The sequence below is a fragment of the Scaptodrosophila lebanonensis genome, unplaced genomic scaffold, assembly GCF_003285725.1.
Source record: "Scaptodrosophila lebanonensis strain 11010-0011.00,11010-0021.00 unplaced genomic scaffold, SlebRS2 tig00000098-arrow-pilon, whole genome shotgun sequence".
Taxonomy (NCBI): domain Eukaryota; kingdom Metazoa; phylum Arthropoda; class Insecta; order Diptera; family Drosophilidae; genus Scaptodrosophila; species Scaptodrosophila lebanonensis.
The window spans coordinates 3,253,605-3,273,698 of record NW_022060568.1 but is presented as its reverse complement, the minus strand read 5'-3'; the positions used below and the strand labels follow the sequence as shown (position 1 = coordinate 3,273,698).

The 20,094-nt window shown below is 38.6% G+C and overlaps 4 protein-coding genes across 13 annotated transcripts; 3 read left to right on the top strand and 1 right to left on the bottom strand.

Annotated features, from left to right (window-relative positions):
- Nucleotides 1-487: 487 nt before the first annotated feature.
- On the bottom strand, nucleotides 488-11,223 carry LOC115627748 (slo-interacting protein 1-like). 6 transcript variants are annotated; one of them, XM_030523526.1, is made up of 8 exons: nucleotides 11,152-11,223; nucleotides 10,539-10,763; nucleotides 9,855-10,475; nucleotides 8,928-9,787; nucleotides 8,655-8,871; nucleotides 8,472-8,595; nucleotides 8,114-8,341; nucleotides 7,497-7,876 (listed from the first exon to the last, which is right to left on the bottom strand). In XM_030523526.1, the coding sequence occupies exons 1-8, from the start codon at nucleotides 11,221-11,223 to the stop codon at nucleotides 7,749-7,751; spliced, it is 2,475 nt and encodes an 824-aa protein (XP_030379386.1). In that variant the 3' UTR covers nucleotides 7,497-7,748. The 6 variants fall into 6 exon arrangements, with proteins under 6 accessions (XP_030379390.1, XP_030379389.1, XP_030379387.1 ...); XM_030523530.1 differs by lacking the exons at nucleotides 7,497-7,876; nucleotides 8,114-8,341; nucleotides 8,472-8,595; ... (3 more) ...; nucleotides 10,539-10,763; nucleotides 11,152-11,223 and adding exons at nucleotides 488-1,447; nucleotides 1,539-1,687; nucleotides 1,739-1,924; ... (2 more) ...; nucleotides 3,292-3,795; nucleotides 3,960-4,067; XM_030523531.1 differs by lacking the exon at nucleotides 7,497-7,876 and having other exon boundaries at nucleotides 8,214-8,341; nucleotides 8,450-8,595.
- LOC115627749 (polycomb protein PHO) lies at nucleotides 4,357-8,002 on the top strand. 4 transcript variants are annotated; one of them, XR_003995723.1, is made up of 8 exons: nucleotides 4,358-4,529; nucleotides 4,954-5,271; nucleotides 5,354-5,522; nucleotides 5,589-6,469; nucleotides 6,540-6,834; nucleotides 6,901-7,020; nucleotides 7,103-7,318; nucleotides 7,802-8,002. XR_003995723.1 is itself a non-coding variant. In XM_030523534.1 (7 exons), exons 2-6 carry the CDS (start codon nucleotides 5,088-5,090, stop codon nucleotides 7,022-7,024), a joined length of 1,653 nt encoding a protein of 550 aa, XP_030379394.1. In that variant the 5' UTR covers nucleotides 4,357-4,529; nucleotides 4,954-5,087; the 3' UTR covers nucleotides 7,025-7,045; nucleotides 7,103-7,234. The 4 variants fall into 4 exon arrangements, 3 of the variants coding, with proteins under 3 accessions (XP_030379394.1, XP_030379392.1, XP_030379393.1); XM_030523534.1 differs by lacking the exon at nucleotides 7,802-8,002 and having other exon boundaries at nucleotides 4,357-4,529; nucleotides 6,901-7,045; nucleotides 7,103-7,234; XM_030523532.1 differs by lacking the exon at nucleotides 7,802-8,002 and having other exon boundaries at nucleotides 7,103-7,399.
- A 929-nt stretch (nucleotides 11,224-12,152) lies between the features above and the next one.
- LOC115627733 (glutamate receptor ionotropic, kainate 2) lies at nucleotides 12,153-17,584 on the top strand. Of its 2 annotated transcripts, XM_030523496.1 has the most exons (14): nucleotides 12,153-12,723; nucleotides 12,835-13,248; nucleotides 13,312-13,487; nucleotides 13,717-13,770; nucleotides 13,885-14,049; nucleotides 14,121-14,273; nucleotides 14,484-14,687; nucleotides 14,768-14,971; nucleotides 15,035-15,139; nucleotides 15,305-15,562; nucleotides 15,752-16,303; nucleotides 16,528-16,725; nucleotides 16,796-17,186; nucleotides 17,253-17,584. In XM_030523496.1, exons 1-14 carry the CDS (start codon nucleotides 12,522-12,524, stop codon nucleotides 17,525-17,527), a joined length of 3,351 nt encoding a protein of 1,116 aa, XP_030379356.1. In that variant the 5' UTR covers nucleotides 12,153-12,521; the 3' UTR covers nucleotides 17,528-17,584. The 2 variants fall into 2 exon arrangements, with proteins under 2 accessions (XP_030379356.1, XP_030379355.1); XM_030523495.1 differs by lacking the exon at nucleotides 15,752-16,303 and having other exon boundaries at nucleotides 17,253-17,583.
- A 626-nt stretch (nucleotides 17,585-18,210) lies between these two features.
- LOC115627830 (ADP-ribosylation factor-like protein 4C) lies at nucleotides 18,211-19,716 on the top strand. The gene is made up of 5 exons (XM_030523670.1): nucleotides 18,211-18,358; nucleotides 18,432-18,551; nucleotides 18,624-18,721; nucleotides 18,785-18,887; nucleotides 19,035-19,716. The coding sequence occupies exons 1-5, from the start codon at nucleotides 18,305-18,307 to the stop codon at nucleotides 19,605-19,607; spliced, it is 948 nt and encodes a 315-aa protein (XP_030379530.1). The 5' UTR covers nucleotides 18,211-18,304; the 3' UTR covers nucleotides 19,608-19,716.
- Nucleotides 19,717-20,094: the final 378 nt, after the last annotated feature.

Sequence of the window (20,094 nt, the reverse complement as noted above, 5' to 3'; positions counted from 1 at the left end):
CGAGTTTGAGTTTGCGAATCAGAGGGTCCTTTCTCTTGTTCTTGCCAAATGGGCGTTTTATTGGTGTAGAGAGTTTTCTAGAAACACCGAATGCCAGCAGTGCGAGGAGGATAGCACTATTCCTTCAGTTCACCACACCGATTGAAACATCGAACCAATGATCTAGAATTTTTGCAAAAGCCACAATAGCAATTTTTGAAGTACTAGAATATTAGTAAGATCATGCAATTATATTTTTAAAAAATTAAGCTAATTTTTAAGGAAGTAGAATTTCCAAACTACAGCTTGATCTACATACATATGTATTTAGTTACACAATGCCACTCGGAATTAGCGTCAAAAATTAGAAACTCAAACTATTTTATCTAGTTTAAGCCCTTTGATTCGTAATTTGCAGTTATCCTTTGTCCTGTAAATATTTTAAGGTCCACAAAATGAAATTATTTTGTTTTGTTCGTTGAAACTGTTAAAATAAAACGCTAGAACCTTGCCATTTAAAGATTAATTTATTGTGTGGGGATGATTGGTAATGTGAAAATTGATGTGTTGAAAAATTGCTGTACTGTTTTAGTTTTAGGACAGATTCGAATGCAATAAAGGCAAACGTTTTAGAAACTTAGCTCATCTTGCTTCCAACAGTGGAATGGAGCTTTGCGATGCATATTTGTCGATAACATATGTATATTATATACAATAACGTGTAGGGTATACAATTGTAAGTATGTAATAAATTGGCATTGGCTATATTTGTGTTGCTACGTACATATCTGTTTGAAAGTATTTTTGTATTTTTTTTATACTACTGAACTTAGTTTTGATTTCAAATGCAATTTCTAATAGGACTTTTTTTAAAAGTCGATATTTTAAATCATTCTTAACAGTAATTTTTTGTTTTTGTTTTTTAATTTCCATATTTGGCTTATAGTTGTTGATTCGGAGCTACATACACACAAATAAAACTGGCTAAAATGTTGTATGTAGTATTTGCATGCTATGATATTGTAGTCGACCAGCTGTTTAGTAACATTTGGGCGCTCTTGAAACCCGACATTTGAATAACAAATAAAAAAGTGTGTTTAACCTACAAGTGGAGGTTATTTAAAGCTAAATACGTATATGCTTATTGTATTGGAAATTGTTGTTGTTGTCGCCGTTCTCGAGCCTTCTCTATGTGTCTTTTACGCTCTTCCTTAGTCCAATAGCGTCCAATTTTTACCTCCGATATTGTGTCATCCTCAGTAGTAGTTACTTCATTGTTACGTATATTCTTGCGGATAACAACAGGTAAACGGTTTCGTACCGGACGCTTCACAATGTATCGTGTTCCGTCCGGGCGACGTTTCACTTTCCAGACCATTGGAATTTCTTCATGGCCATTTTTCGTTTTAACGAGAATGGAGTTGCGATTTGAGACCGAAGGTATTTGACTCTTGTTTGCAATGGCAACCTGTTTATTTAAATATGGAAGGGTATTTCAATTAATGGTGAATCTGGTGATTAAGACGATAGTTATGCAAAGAACGTGCATATGTACTTACCTCTTGACTGCTAACAAAGTGATAACGACTTAAGTTGGGGGCGTTAAACTGTGGGCAGTGGCTGGGCTGCTCTTCAGTTTGCTTAAGTCGCATTCTAGCCGCAATTGAGTCGTCAGTCTTCACCTGAATAGTGCTCTCTAAAGAAGAAGCTTAACATAGGTCAATATACATACAAAATAATTACAAATATAGGGACCTACCACTGAGGCCGCATGGCTGGAAATTCGATGAGCATAGTCCCATGCCGGCAGACTTTCCGAAAGCTAACATGCTGCTTAGGGGGCTGGTAACGAGTGGCTCTTTGGGTGATTGCAATGGCTGCACTTTGCTTTGATAAGAGCTGCTCATTATTGGGTTCTTGCTGCACGGCGTTACGTTGTCATTATCTTGAGTTAATATATTTTGACTTTTATTTAATGCAAATGCTAGAGGCGAGGCGCTGTTATTTGAGCCTCCAGTGTTATACGCACTTGACGAGTTGTCGAGTTCTTCATTGAGATTTTCACTGTCGACATTAGCAGGTCCGCAAGCACTACATCCAGCACCACTGCTGCTTGACCCACTTGTGTTGGTTAATGCGCTGCGTAATGTGGAAACTCGATTGGAGGAGTTGCGTTGCTTGTGCTGTGAAGTTGGACGGGCCCCCAAAGTTTGTACAGTTCTTGCCTGCGATTTTATGCCCAACCATTGAGCAACACGCTGGGATTGCTGTTGCATTTCCAACGTTTCGGCCATTGTCGCAGATGAGCAGGAACCCATGGCTGTCATGTAGGTAGAGCTCTGATACGGTGAACAGTACAAGGGTTCCGACTCTGAATCCTCTGGTATTGTCTCATATATGTGCTCGCTCTCATCATATTCGTAATTTTTGGCCTTGGCACTTGCGGCACTATGCGTTGTGGGTAAACTTTTGCCTTTGGATAGTTTCAACGTTTTTTCCTGACCCAAATGTGTGTCTAAAGATGGTTTGTTGTGTGTAGATAATATTCTTGGTGGGTCAACGTTGCATTTTTCCATTAGAGTACTATTTGTTTGACTCTTAATGTGGCTGTTATTTGATTCTGTCGTTTGTGCGGAAGACTGGGCCAGATCAATGGATTTGACCGATTCGATTTGATTTGATGATTCATTGGTTGCGGCCGGTTTCATTGATTGCGCTTGTGCCATCAGTACTTTGTCTAGCTTGTCCACAACATTTGTGTAATCATCAGTAAGGAAACTATTTGCATATTCAAAGTTGCTGTCAACATAATACTCTTCATCATCGTCATCTTCATCGTCCTGAAAGTAGAGAAATAAACTATGAAAAACGTGTTTTATTGAGAGGTATTTCTGAACACTCTTACAGGATACAAAATGCGGCTAACCAGCAAGGTGACAGCCATACTATTCTCTGCAATTTGTGATTCCGCCTCCTCTTTGCTTTTGATGTCCTTGCCGTTTATGCGAAGAATCTGATCACCACGCCGTAGACGACCATCGCGCTCGGCAATGCTCTCCGGGTGAATATCACTAATAAATACGTCAACACAGGCATCGCCTTTGTTTGATATCAATCCTATATTGCTGTTGTTATTGCCAACGCTTTTGGCACTGCCCTCACTGTTGCTGAAGAAGCCATTGCAGCATACACTCAATCCAATTTGATCACTAGGTACATCGCCTTTCGAGAGCGTAATCTCCTGCAAGTAAAAAATGAGAGAATTATAAATGCTTAACTGCAGGAAAATAAATATATATTAAATGTTATTACCTCTATATCAATTTCAGGCTCAAGACACTGCTCAAACAAATGATGTTCCTGCTCAATAAAATGATCCGCGATCCGCACTATATCGTGTTCAGTACGCGCATGATTCAATTCAAAAATGTTTTCCACCGTCTGGGTCTCCTTAGTGGCTATACTTGGTTTTTTGGCAGGAGATGCTATAATTGGGTCTGCACTGAAGGCTCGTAGTGTGACAATTACTTGGTTTTTTATTGGCGAGGTCATTAACGAATTGGAATTCACTTTTGGTGAGGCACTGGAAGTTGTTCTAGCATTTGATAAGTTTAAATTCTCTAATTTTGCAGAAAGCTGCTGTTGTTGTTGCTCCTCTTTGTTGGAGTTGGACGTCAGGACGTCATTGTCATCAATGTCCGTTGGGATGTTGCTGTCGCTAGCTTTTTTTAATTCAACAACTAGGGTTTCTTTTGCTTGAAGGAACATTTGAACCGCTTCATATTTCGACAAATGACTGATGTCACTGCCATTTACCTGCAATCAAAATACCAGAACGAACACAAATAATTAAACAATCGAAACGGCAGATACAGATACACAAATGAAGCAGCAGTGGGAGATAGCTGAGCTATGTGGGTGTGTTTAAAACGGTAGAGTACGACAAGTTCGCTTTGTTTGATGTCTTATATTTTACGTGCCTTTAATACAACATATTCCAATTCTAATAATTCTACAATACACTTATTGGAGCACATATTTAGAATGCGTAGTTTTGGTTACTCGTCCCATATATATATATACATATACATATTTTCCCCCTCTCTACGTTTCTAACTTCATATGGTTAGTGCTGCCAACTACCACCGAAGACCTGTAATTTACAACAACCCTTCGCAGTTTAAGGCTCATGCATATCGAAGCCTTATCGTTTGTGCAATCGAGTAGCTTATCGATTAAAATGAATATGTTGTCAACATGCCAGGTGTCGTGTCTGATCGTCTCTAGGGCACTTTAGCTCGCTTCTCTTTTCTTGCGTTCTTGGTTTCTTTTGAATTGTTTTCGCAGCCATAAAATAATTGGTTTTATTTTTCTAAAACGCGATATTCATTGTAAATAACAAATGCACAAACGTTGACTCCGCACATGCTCAGTCGGCTGCAATAGTACGCGTTAAATAAAAAGTGTTTATGCGACAATGAGCGTGCTTTAGTTTTTGCTGTCCGCCTGCAACACGGCGCACACACACAAACACCAGCGAAAATAACATTGTAAGAATGTATGGCTAAGTACACGCAAATTTAACTAGAGTTTTGGACTAGTTATAGCTTAAAAAGATATAGGTAGCGCTTTATATTGTGTTGTTTCTAGTCGATAGAATATGCACATATGTATGTTTTTATGTGTTTCTTGATGCACTAACAAAAATTGGGATCTTCAAGTTCTTGTAAATTTTGCAATCTATGTATGTGTGTAAATCAACACAACTACATACATAGCTGCAATTTAATAATGCTGTCGCTCAAAACACATATTTCTGCTTGCAATTATGCGTTGGAGCCTCAAAATGGAACACATTAGTACCATTGAATTTCTACAAGCAAGTGGACGCAAGCGGACGCCGTTTTTGTTTTCATACGTATGGTAATATATACATATATTTGTACGTACATATGTTTCCTTTATATCTTTTAGACAACATCATCCAACGGTTCGCTACATAGTTGTGCTTTTTACTAAAACATAGCTCAGGAAACTCAAAGAAACCTAGAAACATACTTATACACATTTATACAACAACACCTTAAAAGAAAGTTATAGCTTGGCATATGTCTCATATGTCTGGTATGACCTGTGAAGTACAAAACTCAGTACAAAACGTGTCCGGTAGCATCAGTTCAACAGTAATGGATTCGAGTAACTGTAACTTTATGGGTTACGAACGTTTTGGGATACTAGTCCAAGATGATATTTCCAAAGCCGATGATCTCCGATCTATAAACCTTCAAAATGGTGAGTTTAACATTGCTTAATGCTAGGTAATTGTTATGTATAGCTTGATATGTCTAATATGTCTATAATAAATATCATTTAGTTATAATCCCAGATGGCATCGCTCACACTGATGATATTACTGGAGCCCTCAATTCTGAAGATGCTAAAGTTTTTGATTCATTTATTCAATCAGAGCCGCACTGTAGTGGCGCCTATTTAGATGGGAAATCATTATTGAAAGACAGTATGTGTTTGGCCTTAAACAAAACGTAAGTCGCCATCATTGTGATGATTCCCATTCGCATATAGCTATTTTACTAATTAATATATTATAGGAAGAAAAAACCCAACAACGTAGTGCAGAGCAACGATATCATGGTTAAAATAAACAGTTCAAAACCAACCTTCAACAATAGCGAGCAGCAAATTCCCCAAACCATAGTGAATTGCATTCAAAATCTGCCAGAGCATGATGTGACCAGAGTGCGAACGGTAGACCCAGGAACAAGCCTTAATAGTAAAGATATGGGTGCAAATAATATGAACTTAATGGCCCCAAATGTCAAATCAAGAAGATGGGAGCAGAAATTGGTGCAAATCAAAACAATGGAAGGTGAATTCAGTGTGACAATGTGGGCTTCTGGGACATCAGATGATGAATATTCGGAATCCGAACAAAATATCGAAGATACAGAAACCGTTTCTAATGCAGCTGAAATTTCCCCACTATCGAGGAAAGACAGTATTTTTCCAACCGATGAAACATTGTTGCAAGAACACGTTTTCTTCCAGCACCCGCATGAAATATTATTACACCATCAGCTGGTGGCTCCTATGGCAGCGCCATCGTTGGAGTTTGTAGAGCAGGAGAAGGATTACAAGAAATATCAAATAGATGAGAATAAACCAAAAGAGAAGAAACAACCCACACAAACCAAGGCCATATCGATTAATAACAGTAAACTAAGTCCAAACTGTGTAGCACAACCATCGTATGCGATTGCAGCACAGGGGAATCAGCTCCTTGGTGGACATGCAGTTTTACCTGTCGATACCCAAACGCTGTCTGAGACCGAAGCTGAAAATGATTGCGATTTGCCTTCCCAAGTATCTGAATCCAGCGGAGCTTTGCCCTTTAGGATGGTTCCTCAAGGTAGGCTGCAAACTGATGCCAGCACAATGCCACCTCAATTACTGTACAATAACGGCTCAATGGGTAATAGTGGGTCTCTATATATGCAGTTCCATGTAAAATTTATAATTTGTACTCATTTTTGTATAAACAGCATCGCCGGCAAATGATAATGCCCCGAATGAGTCAACCGAAGTCTCGCCCTATGCAAATGATAAGAAAATTGCCTGCCCCCATAAGGGATGTCATAAGTATTTCCGCGACTCATCTGCGATGCGCAAACACTTACATACGCATGGTCCCAGAGTTCATGTGTGTGCCGAGTGCGGCAAAGCATTTGTGGAAAGTTCAAAACTAAAAAGGCATCAATTAGTTCATACAGGAGAGAAGCCTTTTCAGTGTACCTTTGAAGGTTGCGGTAAACGATTTTCGCTTGACTTTAATTTGAGGTACATACATGGATAATTTATAATAATTATAATTCACATTTTCATTAAATATTTGATCAATTGTAGAACACACGTGAGAATACACACTGGAGATAGACCATTTGTTTGCCCCTTCGATGGATGCAACAAGAAATTTGCCCAATCCACAAACCTCAAATCACATATATTAACACATGCGAAAGCCAAGTAGGTAGATGCGCCTTAAACTAAGGTTAGCAGAATCAGTGTAACAGTGTTTCATTATTTCACCACGATTTGTTTGTTGCAGACGGAATGCAGGCACTGTGCGTAATAACACCTGTCCCAGTAACGAATCAAGCAGTCCCGTCGAGGGAAGCTCTACGAATTTTGTAAAAGTTGAAATGCGTGATAATGTGTCGGATACACCTTTTATGTATGCAGAGTGAAATGCAGAACATAGGTCTAGGATAGGAATAAGGATATCATAAGCCTGTTTATCAAAGGATTAGTAAGAGAAACAAATGTATGTATACATTTTAAGAATACTTTACATACGTATGTATTATGAAATAATGAATTAAAAAAGAGACATTTATTTTCTGAATATGATACGTCAGCAACTTGTGCAAAATCAACTATACAGTGTATTTCATAGCATCTCAGGATTTAAAAACCATATGAGTATTAACATGGATTTTAAACTGAACAAATTAGGGACTGAACGCTGAAACAGCCCCGCTAGGTCTTAACTGTCAACTAAAGCTCATTTATTTTTAACTATAAAATAAAAAAACAGGTTGTACTTGCAATGGTATTAACAGCCCTAATTTTTTTTCTCGATATAAGTGCAACATATTTTATTACATATTAGAATGCGTCATGCGTGTATAAAATTAAAAAATATTGTGTGCTCTACTTATTTACAATACATCATATACATATGTATGTCATCACTATTTTTCGTCTATTTTCGGCTCATATTGTTTCAAAGTGTCTTTTTCATTAGGCAGAAATATTTTGGGAACATCCGCAGATCGTCTACTAGAGCCTAAGGGAGCATGGTACTGTTTCTTGAGATTAGCTGGAAGAACGTATTTTTTGGATTAAATTGAAATAAGCTTTTGTTTATCGTGCCAATAGCGAACGGAATAACATGAAATTGTAAATAAAAATTGAAAAATATATGCAATTATCACATACAGCAAAATGTATATTGATATTGTGAATTTAGACTGAACATGAAGAGTACAACGGTGAGAGCAGGACAGGTTATTGTATGACATGAATTGAAAAAGAAAGCGCTCATTGTTACGCCTACCGTTGCTGAACTCCTCTGTTCTAGATGCGCTGTGCTCCGATTCTGTATCGTTCAGTTTGTTTGGGTATTGTACCAAAAGTTTGTCCACAACCACACTGCTCCAGGATTTGTTTAAAGGATTATTAATTCTCAAGAAATCATAGTCGGACGCTGATTTCAAGTTGATGTCTGGACGCGCCGATTTCAGCCCATTGATGGGAAGGGCGTTTCGGTTGCGTAGTATTATATCTGTAAACAATTACAGAACTTAATTCATATTAGCCTATTGGGGAAAAAGGGAGAAAATCTGATATAAAGTGAGCATCCTACATACTACATGTGTTTAATGGTGCGTACCGCTACTTTAACATATATTTACCACCTTTCCACACGTGTGAGCTCTTTGTTCGTTGGCTATAGTCTTTATTTTTCTGACGATTCGGTCGGAAGTAATTTTTCAGTATGTTGACTTTGTAGGATTCGGACGAGTCGTCGACAGAGTCCTGGTTTTAAAAAGGATATAAACGTGTACTTTCAATTTAAATGCAGATACAATACTAACCTTGTCGTCGTCCGACTTGTGTACAATATTATTGTTACTACTGTCCGCATTGTTCTCAGTCCACTTAGTCTCTTCAGACGTTAAGTTATTGGTGTGCTGAAATGCGGAGTTTAGATTGGCAGGCGGCAGCTTAAATGGGTTTATGATTGTTTCGGGTAGCTGCCACATCTTTTGATCATCATTCCAAATAGAGTTTTCCAGGATACTTTCGGGGTTCCTGAAAAGAAATGCACGTTATATAACAGCAAAAACTATAAGTGGAAATGATACTACCAATGTTTGCCATTTTTTCGAAGTATGGGCTGAGCTTTGGAGAGGAGCTGTTGATAAAACTTAATATTACGCCCGAGATGACGAATTTCGTCTAAATAGTCCTCCCGATCGAGCTGGAATTCAGAATTCAGATCGGACACTTCTCTCTCAAGCATTTTGATTTTTTGGCAACACATTTTAATTCGCTCGTTCTTAATGTTGATCTCCTGTTGGATGCTCGCATAGTGACCCTGAAGCAGATCGCGATCCTCGCTTTGTTCCACTCTACTGAGAGCATGGGCGAGAGCACTTAGATGACGCTGAGCCTCTATTTTGCGTTTTCTATGCCGTTCTCTCAGCTGCACATCATCCACACGTTCGCCACCAATTAATGCTTGCTTTATAAGATCGATTCGCTTTCGCGCTTGCAGTTGAAACTCTTCTTCCGAATTTGTTTCTGAATTTGTAGCTGCCGTAATTTCGTTGGTGGACACTGGCAGTACCTCAGCTATACTCTCGGGTTCTTGTTGCCGCTCAGTGTGCTGCTCTTGAGTGCTTCTCATTTTGGCCATCTCTTCTTCCATTTCCTGCCTTAACTTGGCCTTTTCCTCCTCCAACCATAAATGCCTGGCTTCGTTATTGTCCACATACATCGAATTCTCTAGCCGATGGCTTTCGTTGAGCAGTTGCTTCAGCTTCATTATTTCGTCTTGGTAAAGTCGCAGCTTGGCGTCTTTGGGATCCTCGTTTATTTTCGGCTTATTCGATATGTTCTTTGCTCGAGAGGCGTAACGCAATGTGGATAGGGTCTCATCGTAATTGGTATCTGCTGGCGAGATACACGATATCATAAGCGTTTTCGTGTTCCCGCCCAATGAATCCTGTGAAGATGATTAACGAGGACAATAGAGAAATAAATCAAAAGCCCCTATTATTGTTATTTTTTACCTGCAGCAGTCGGGTGAGTTTAGAGTCTCTATATGGTACATGCTTAGTTTTTCCATCTACCAGCGAAGATATAACATTTCCCAAGGCCGATAGTGATAAATTGATCTTTGTAGCTTCTTTCAGTCTGTCGCCGAACGCTCCAGTCTTTCGCTGTCTCTCCGAACCGGCCAAGTCAACTAAATTCAACTTGCCTCGACGTATGCCCCCAATGAGCACCTGCGTTCCATCGGGTGTTGAGGGCGTTGATCCTTGGATCTGTTCTAGACTTATGGTAAAGATCGTGTGTGATCGCGAACTCTTCTCGTTCATCAACGTGGCGGCTGTTATACGGGTTTTGTTGCCAATATTCAATAAATCATGACACTCCTTTGCGTTTACAACCGTGTGCGTGGTTAGGGTGGGAACGGTTATCCCCACCCCTGGCACATCTTTAAGCGGATGATTCGTAATGCCCGAGTCGTTCGCACATAACAGATCTCTAATATTCTCATTGTATATTTCCAAATAGCTTACCAATGCCAAGTACCTAACGCTCTTGGCAATAGAGATAGTTTCGAAAATATGATCAAAACATCTTGGTATTATGCCATTGTTAGGCCCATGCCCAAAGTTGCCTTCGCCCTTAAAGAAGTGTAAATAGAGTGTTTAAGCTTATGAATAATTGGAAACTTTATCCAATACTACCTGCATTGTGTGGGTTTTCCCACATCCAGTTTGTCCGTAAGCAAATATTGTTCCATTATAGCCTTCGAGAGTGCTTTCAACCAACGGATAACAGAGCTCATTGTATATAACCTCGGTAGTCGATAAGGAATCGTACACACTGTCGAAGGTGAAGGTCTTTCTGGGCGCGTTACGGTCCGATGGATTAAGCACTGATACGACATAGTCTCCGATTTCGACGATTTTCTACATGTGAGCCAATATAAAAATATAAAGGATTACAAAATCTGCAAAATTGTTCGATAATTCTTAATTCGTAATACTAAGTACATATATAAAAGTATATAGGTAGAACTTGCCTTTTAAGCAATTAAAGCTAATTGGCGCACTGCAATCATCATAATCTTGGGCCCTGCAAGTTTCATGTCATTTCGCATTGACATGCAAATCATTCAAATAATACTGGACACATGAAAGCTATTTGCATGTGCCAGATACAATAATTATCTCTACTGACTGTACGTTTAATGTATAAATCGATATGCATATACACTAGACAGGATGAATTTAATTTATGGCCGAAGTGCATGGGTCAAAATATGAACATATTAACATACAATTGATTCAGACTTACTTCGCATTTGCTTTCGGTCTCCTTTTGATTCATCGGCCGACATCGCACCACGACTTTCACATTTTCCCCCATTTTGATTCGTCTTGTTTTCGTCTATTGTAGGTCCGCGGCAACCGCTGCACCACCGTTCGCCTGTAAAGGCGCTTCGAGACTGACTCTGCATAATCATTATTTTGAACTTGAACCAAATACCGAACCCCAACCAATACCAATCTCACACTCCTTGCTACCCGTCCGACACAGGCCCAATATCTTTTATACATTCATATATACTACATACATACAATGTATGTACAAATATTAAATGTGGGTGTTTGTCATTAGCCTACACACGTGAGTACAAAAGGACACTTGTACCTTGTCATGGGCTCCAGCAAGTTCATGACCAATAATTTAGTCATGATGTGTCCCAACTTACACTCTCATACACATACATATGTATGTATGTACATACATATGTAACTATATAGATGGGAATACGAATACTGGGCGTCCCATTGCAGGCACTTGACTGTATCTTTAGGCATTCGATTTGTCTGTATTATGTATGTAGATCTGTACTCGTTTGAAGAAGGGTTAACTACAGCTCACTTGCCGTATCTGCCAGTATGTACATATCTACATACATATGTATGTATGTATGTATGTTTGTATTTAGGCCAGTGGCCGTTAGGCTGCTGCGAACGATGGCAGAAGAAGCAGAGATTGTTGTTGGCTTCCTTGACTTACCCTCGCCACTACCAACCGGTTGCAGTTTTGTGCGCGTGCCTTTTGAAAAACGTTTTGGGTGAAAGCTTTTACCGGGCTTTGGAGAAAAGCTTCTGGCGACTCACATTGAAAGCATAAATACGATAAAAAAGTTAATGGTGGCCCAAATTACAAATTGACTTTGTTGCTGAACAATAAACGTCGGTTTTGTTTTTTTTGCAAAAACATTTCCCACCACAAAATCGTAATAGAGATGTGTGTGTGCGTGTGCTCTATATGTGTGTGTTTGCGCCAATAAATATACTGCATTATATAGTGCAGTTACTTAATTTGCGTGCGCTGGTGTGTGTGCGTTTTGGAAAAGTCAGTTGTTTTTATACGCGAAATGATACTGTTTAATGTGCGAATGCTGTTATCATTCAAATCAATATCCATGCAGAATTATTGTGCAAAAAAATAATCGATACGCATGGCATATAGTACGGCTTTACCGTGGGAAACAATTAAAACGAGCAGAATTCAAATGCAGATTGCCTTTAAGAACCACAACCACAACCAGAACCAGCACCAGTACCAGCACCAGAGTTTGAAATCGTTTGTGTTCCAAAGCTGGCCAAAGTACGACAGGGCTTCCTATTTGACCACGACAACGACCAAAAAATATGCCATCCACATTATTGGAATGTCCAATCGATGCTAACGTTTTCTGCGTTCGCAAAACCCATCAGCAATACAAGAGGTCAATGGGCAGAGGTGCACCATACCTGTGCCACTTAGATAGGTCTTACAGGATATTCGTTATCCAGTTGTTGTTATTATCTATGATATTAATCGCTAACGCGCTCCCACCAGTTATACGAGTAGGTAAGTACACCCATACATACATACTATATGTATGTAAATATGTACATATACACAAATTTAGCCGGGAAATATGCGTACATTCTTGCGTTTGCAATTTAATTTCTGCAATAGGTGCCATATTTACTGAAGACGAACGCGAAAGTAGCATCGAATCAGCCTTCAAGTATGCTATTTACCGCATCAATAAGGAAAAACACCTCCTGCCCAATACACAACTTGTCTATGACATCGAATATGTTCCTCGGGACGATTCATTTCGTGCAACGAAGAAGGTGTGTCGACAGTTGGAGTCCGGTGTTCAGGCAATCTTTGGACCAACCGATCCACTACTCGCCGGACACGTCCAGTCCATTTGCGAGGCCTTTGATATACCGCACATTGAAGTGCGCATCGACTTAGAAACGAATGTTAAGGAGTTCTCAATAAATTTGTATCCGTCACACCATCTGATGAACTTGGCTTATCGGGACCTAATGGTGTATTTGAACTGGACGAAAGTCGCCATTATTTATGAAGAAGATTACGGTATAAATGAATTATTCCACATCCCATACACAGTCATAGTTTAATTTGGCTATGTTTTTATAGGTCTTTTCAAGCAACAGGACCTGATGCACTCATCGACGGAGATGCGAACCGAAATGTATATAAGGCAAGCAAATCCGGACACATATCGCCAAGTTTTACGGGCAATTCGCCAAAAGGAAATTTACAAAATCATAGTTGACACAAATCCAACAAACATAAAAGCATTTTTTCGATCAGTACGAAAAATCTTTTTATTGACTTTTGATATAAATATACATCTGTATGCATTCAGAACATCGATTCTGCCTCTCCTTAATCCATTTACAATATTGTTTATACGATCACACAGTGAAGTCAAGCTCAAATTTTGAATATCGGCAACATTTTAATGCTTTCATACATATGTATATTTAATACGCATTCATCAGGAACAGGATTTCCTTTACTAACTATCTATCATTACAGATATTACAATTGCAAATGAACGATCATCGATATCATTATATGTTTACAACCTTTGTAAGTATTAGACCAATTCTGAAATGCCTCTTAAATATTCATTTTAAAATTAAACTCAACATATGATTTCAATGGTATTTAAACGATAAATTGTATATTTGATCTTTATGGCAGGATCTGGAAACATATGATCTGGAAGATTTTAGATACAACAGTGTTAATATAACCGCATTCCGTTTGGTTGACGTTGAGAGTAAACGATATCAGGAGGTCATAGATCAGATGCAAAAGTTGCAGCACAGCGGCCTGGATATGATAAATGGTGCCCCATATATTCAGGTGCATTATTGTGACTATTTAAAATGTCTGCATTTTATTTTTAAACCTTCGTCTATGTGTATCCATTTCAGACACAATCTGCTCTCATGTTTGATTCGGTTTATGCTTTAGCATCTGGCCTTATGCAATTAGATAGTAGCCACACACTTACGTTCAGAAACATATCCTGTAACTCTGACAAAACGTGGAGCGATGGATTATCTCTATACAATTATATTAATTCGGTAATTAAATGCAATCCGACTAAGGCTATGGTCAGACAGGCAAATAATTCTTTTAAAATTAACTGTCGGCCTTATTGTAAAATAACACCAATTTGTGGGCAAATTATTTGCATGTCTGACCGCTGCTTAATGCTTATAGGTTGCTTATGTATATTTTTGAATATTTGAATATTTTTGCTACGCCTATGAAATATTTGTGATGGTTTACAGGCGTCAATCGACGGCTTAACTGGAAAGGTCAACTTTATTGAGGGCCGCCGTAATAAGTTTAAAATTGATGTCCTGAAACTAAAACAAGAACGAATTCAAAAAGTTGGATACTGGCAGCCAGATATTGGAGTGAACATATCCGATCCCACAGCATTTTATGACTCAAATATTGCGAATATTACACTTGTGGTCATGACAAGAGAGGTGGGTCTCGAAATACTCTATAATACGAGTATAAGCTATATACATACATATATTCGATATTTGCGAATTTATTGTTTTAGGAGCGGCCCTATGTTATGGTTAAGGAAGACGCAAATCTCACTGGCAATGCGAGATTCGAGGGATTCTGCATTGATTTATTAAAAGCCATAGCTGTACAGGTTGGCTTTCAATACAAAATCGAGTTGGTTCCGGATAATATGTACGGAGTGTACATACCAGAGACAAACTCATGGAATGGCATCGTCCAGGAGCTAATGGAAAGGGCAAGTATATCCAGGAGAGCAGCCAATATTTATAACGACGTAACTAATAAAAATATCCTGCAGCGAGCTGATCTAGCTGTCGCTTCCATGACCATAAACTATGCACGGGAAAGTGTAATTGATTTCACAAAACCCTTCATGAACTTGGGTATTGGTATTTTGTTCAAGGTATGTTCAGTAGTTTCGTTTTTATTTTTGTATGGTATTCGCGAATTGAAAGAAGCTTCCTTTACGAAAGTAGTTTAGCTTTTTTGGAAGGTATATGTACATAGAGTTAAGTGCTGATACTCGTATGTAGTATTAATAGTATTTACCAATGGCTAAATCCAATAGGTGCCGACAAGTCAGCCTACACGTCTGTTTTCCTTTATGAACCCATTGGCTATGGAAATTTGGTTGTATGTGCTAGCTGCTTATATCCTAGTCTCGTTTGCGCTGTTCGTGATGGCTCGTTTCTCACCCTACGAATGGAAGAATCCCCATCCGTGTTACAAGGAGACGAACATTGTGGAAAATCAATTTTCCATATCGAATAGTTTCTGGTTTATAACGGGAACATTTTTGCGACAGGGATCGGGACTGAACCCAAAGGTACAGTATTGATTACGGTAACTAAAATATTTAAATCACACTGATGTTTTCATGATGTCTTCTCTCTCACTCACTGTACATACGAACTTGAAATGTATATAAATTTGTGTATTGTGTGCTTAGTTTCCCCGTTGTATGTGTTTTTAAAATGCTGCACCCTCATTTAAACAAGTTGTTATTGTATTTCAGAAATCAGATCGCGCGCAAACAAAGTTTTTCTCGTTCATGAATCCGCTTGCTGTTGAAATCTGGTTCTATATAGCATTTGGATACGTACTTGTTTCATTAACAATATGGATAGTGGCACGATTTTCGCCCGTCGAATGGGTTCACTCGAAGCCGCCCTGCCCAATGGCATGTGATCATATCTTGCATAAAATTCGCAAAGCCCATCGCAATGAGGAGCAATTCGAGCTAGAGAAACTGACAGGCCTGCAGTCCTGTAAACACGACTACTATTCACATCCCGAAAATCAGGGCCCTGATGAACACAATGACTTTGATGCCAATGCCGATCCCGATGCTGTTGCTGATGCCAACGATGAGCCGAATGGGGGCCCCAATGCAGGACATTTGCACAACGAAAACATTTTACACCTTACAAATGATGTTGATGGAGATGATGAGTCAGATGACAACACTCTGGAATTAGTTAGCATACAGAATGATTTCACTTTGAAAAATAGTTTTTGGTTTGCAATTGGCGCTCTTATGCAACAAGGTTCCGATTTGTATCCTAGGGTATGGATATCAATACTTTCACACTCACTTCTATTGTGCCCTGTTACTCTTCTTTCATTATAATGTGTATTCATGATTGGCATAGAAAACTTATTGAAAAACCTTCACAATGTGGGAAATAGGAGAGCACAATAATATTGGTTCCAGTGGCCATAAACACATTCAAATATTCTTTGATGACACAATGAGTAAAACATATTTTAAAGAGCTCCTATTTCTTACAGGCAACATCAACGCGAATCGTTGGCGGTATCTGGTGGTTCTTCACCCTCATTATTATATCATCCTACACGGCTAATTTGGCTGCGTTTTTAACTGTTGAGAGAATGATAACACCCATTGAAAGTGCTTCGGATTTGGCTGAACAAACTGAGATATCTTATGGCACTTTGGAGGGCGGTTCAACAATGACATTTTTTAGGGTGAGAATACCTTTAATAAACTATCATTATAATCATTGAATGGGGTCTTTTGTGATATTTCTCATTTCAGGACTCTAAAATTGGAATATATCAGAAAATGTGGAGGTACATGGAAAATCGAAAAGCCTCCGTCTTTGTTAAGACCTATGAAGATGGAATTAAGCGTGTGATGGAAGGCAATTATGCCTTCCTAATGGAATCGACAATGCTGGACTATGCTGTCCAGCGCGACTGCAATTTGACGCAGATAGGAGGCTTGCTAGATTCCAAAGGTTATGGCATAGCAACTCCCAAAGGTTCGCCATGGAGGGATAAAATTTCATTGGCCATTCTGGAGCTGCAAGAGAAGGGCATTATACAAATACTTTATGACAAATGGTGGAAGAACACTGGAGATGTTTGCAATAGAGACGATAAGAGCAAAGAGTCAAAAGCCAATGCCTTAGGTGTTGAAAATATTGGTAAGCTTTCTCATAACATATAATGATTGATGATCAGCTTGTGCTAACATCGTTTATTTTCTTAAGGTGGGGTTTTCGTTGTGCTCCTCTGTGGACTTGCATTGGCAGTGGTAGTAGCCATACTTGAGTTTTGCTGGAATTCAAAAAAGAACTTGCATACCGATAATCAGTCTCTGTGTTCTGAAATGGCGGAGGAGCTTCGCTTCGCCATGCACTGCCATGGATCAAAGCAAAGGCCAGCTCTGAAACGTAATTGTTTGAAATGCTCGCCCGGAACCACATATGTGCCTACAAATGTGGCAATGCCAAATGTGGGCGTCCATTATAACTATTTTAATTAAGGACGAAATTTGGCGTAATTGAGCCCACACATATGCAAGTGTATGAAGCTGTATGCTCATTAAAGAATCCTTATTTTTTATATCACTATTTTCCAAAATAAAAAATGTGTGCCAACTAGATAACACCTTGTTGTTGTTTTATTTAGCAATAGCAGAAAAATTAATTACAGTCCATTAATTATTGGCAGGACTTTGTATCAGTTTAAAAGCTCAAGAAACTATTTCATAAAGCATATGCGAATCATTATAAAAAATTTAAATTTAAAATAAAAATCTTGATTTCCCCAACGACTTCAAAAATCTAAAGAAATGCAAAGAACAATTGTACGTATGTACTTGTATATAAGTACATATGTAGATACATTCATATGTATTTCTAAATACGACTAGATACATTGCATGTGTGTGTATATCTAGAGCATCTTCGATAACGCTCGATATATACATACAAAATATTTATTTTATTCATCACATAAAATTATTGAAACCATAAGCTCTTAAAGTTTCGAAAAAAATTATATAAATATAGTAAATTAACATAAATATGCCAAAATAGTTTTTCGTGCATATAACGGTTTCAACCCCTGTTCACATACATACATTCACAAGCGACACTCAACGATATGAAAATGGTTGGTCTATCGATATTTAGTCGCATACCATCGCTGAAATTTATCGTGTGGACAACTAAAAGCCAAAAAAAGAAGAGGAGGTCATAATGTAAAGTAATAAAAAACATAAACCTATACCAATAAACACCAATTCAAATACATAAATATGGGGGCAACAATGGTGAAAAATGGAAACTTGCTGGATGCATTACCATCACAGGTAATTCAAAGCACACAGACAACGTTTTAAATTGTTAGATTGATCAGCAACACTGATTACATACACATTACAGGGAACGCTTCATATTGTCATGCTTGGATTAGACTCAGCTGGTAAGACAACAGCACTCTATAGACTAAAGTTCGACCAGTATTTGAACACAGTGCCCACCATAGGATTCAATTGCGAAAAGGTAAAATTTGTGTTGATGCTGTAGTTGAGGCTGGAAGAATTTATTGACCCATGGTAACGCTTTCGTTTATAGGTTCAAGGCACCTCGGGCAAGGCGAAGGGTGTACACTTTCTCGTTTGGGACGTGGGTGGACAGGAAAAGTTACGGCCGTTATGGCGAAGTTATACACGGTGAGTTAAACAGCTGTTTTATAATGAACTGGTAACATAAATATGAATTGTATATTATTACAGATGTACAGATGGTATTTTATTTGTTGTTGATTCTGTTGACACTGAACGAATGGAAGAAGCCAAAATGGAGTTAATGCGCACTGCAAAATGCCCTGACAATCAGGTAAATGGTTCAGACAAGTGCAATATATTAAACCTGGCAGGAAATATTCTACGCTTTCATAATATCAGGCGAAGTCATTTTTTTTTACTGCGACTAGTCGAAGTTGTGTTACAAGAATGAATCTAAAACATTTGTCGTTTTTTATAGGGTGTGCCTGTGCTGATTTTAGCCAACAAACAAGATCTTCCCAACGCTTGCGGTCCAAAGGAACTAGAAAAACTTTTAGGACTTCACGAGCTGCATCATCCCGCACAGAATCTTTCCATGCTAAGTTCAAGTTCATCTTCGACAGGTAATATTGTTGGATATAGTACTCCAAACCAAAGTTATGCTGGACGTTGTTTAACTCCAACGGCTCAAATGCAATCTCCGCTGGGCTATGCCGGACCCACGAGTGAAAAAAGCTCCGAAAGGAGCCTATCGTCAAGTAGGGGCACCCTGTCATCGCATCTACGCGAGGACTCCGACACCAAGGAACAGAATATTGGACACGATGCCAAAAGTTGTGTTTCACTCACAACATCTCCCACATCAAACAGCATACATTTAACAAAGAAAGGCAATAATGCTAAAGCACCCACATCGTTGCAATTGAAAGGCTGGTACATACAGCCAGCGTGCGCAATAACTGGCGAGGGTCTACAGGAAGGCTTGGACGCCCTATACGATATGATTTTAAAAAGGCGAAAATTAAATAAGTCGCATAAAAAGAAACGGTAATAGTGCCTCTGCGCAATGGTTTAGAAATTAAAGTCTGTTTAGCACAATTAACTTCAATGCACATGCACAAAAATAAATACATGTATGTATCTACATTCTGGTTAGACAATTTTACTTCTCGATTTGCATTAACGCAGAGAATTGGGATCGGGAGAATGCTGCCGAAATAAGGAAGAGCTAATGCTAGTCTTTTTGTTTTTAAATATTGATGGATGTAGTTCTGCGTTACAGCACTTAAATCAACATATGGAAAGTAAATTTGTTTTGAGTTTACAGAAGAATTTCCGTGTGTTTAATCAAACTATTTTCAAATATACGTATCAAGCAAGCTATAAAGCCAAATCCGTGACCTGCACTTGCTGTGCGTTCTATCAATATTGATCTTATTTAAAAGAAAACACATCTCTCCTCCATATCTATGCACATACATACATAAGTGTGTATGTTTGTATGTTAATATATGTATGAATGTTGTACATATATACTC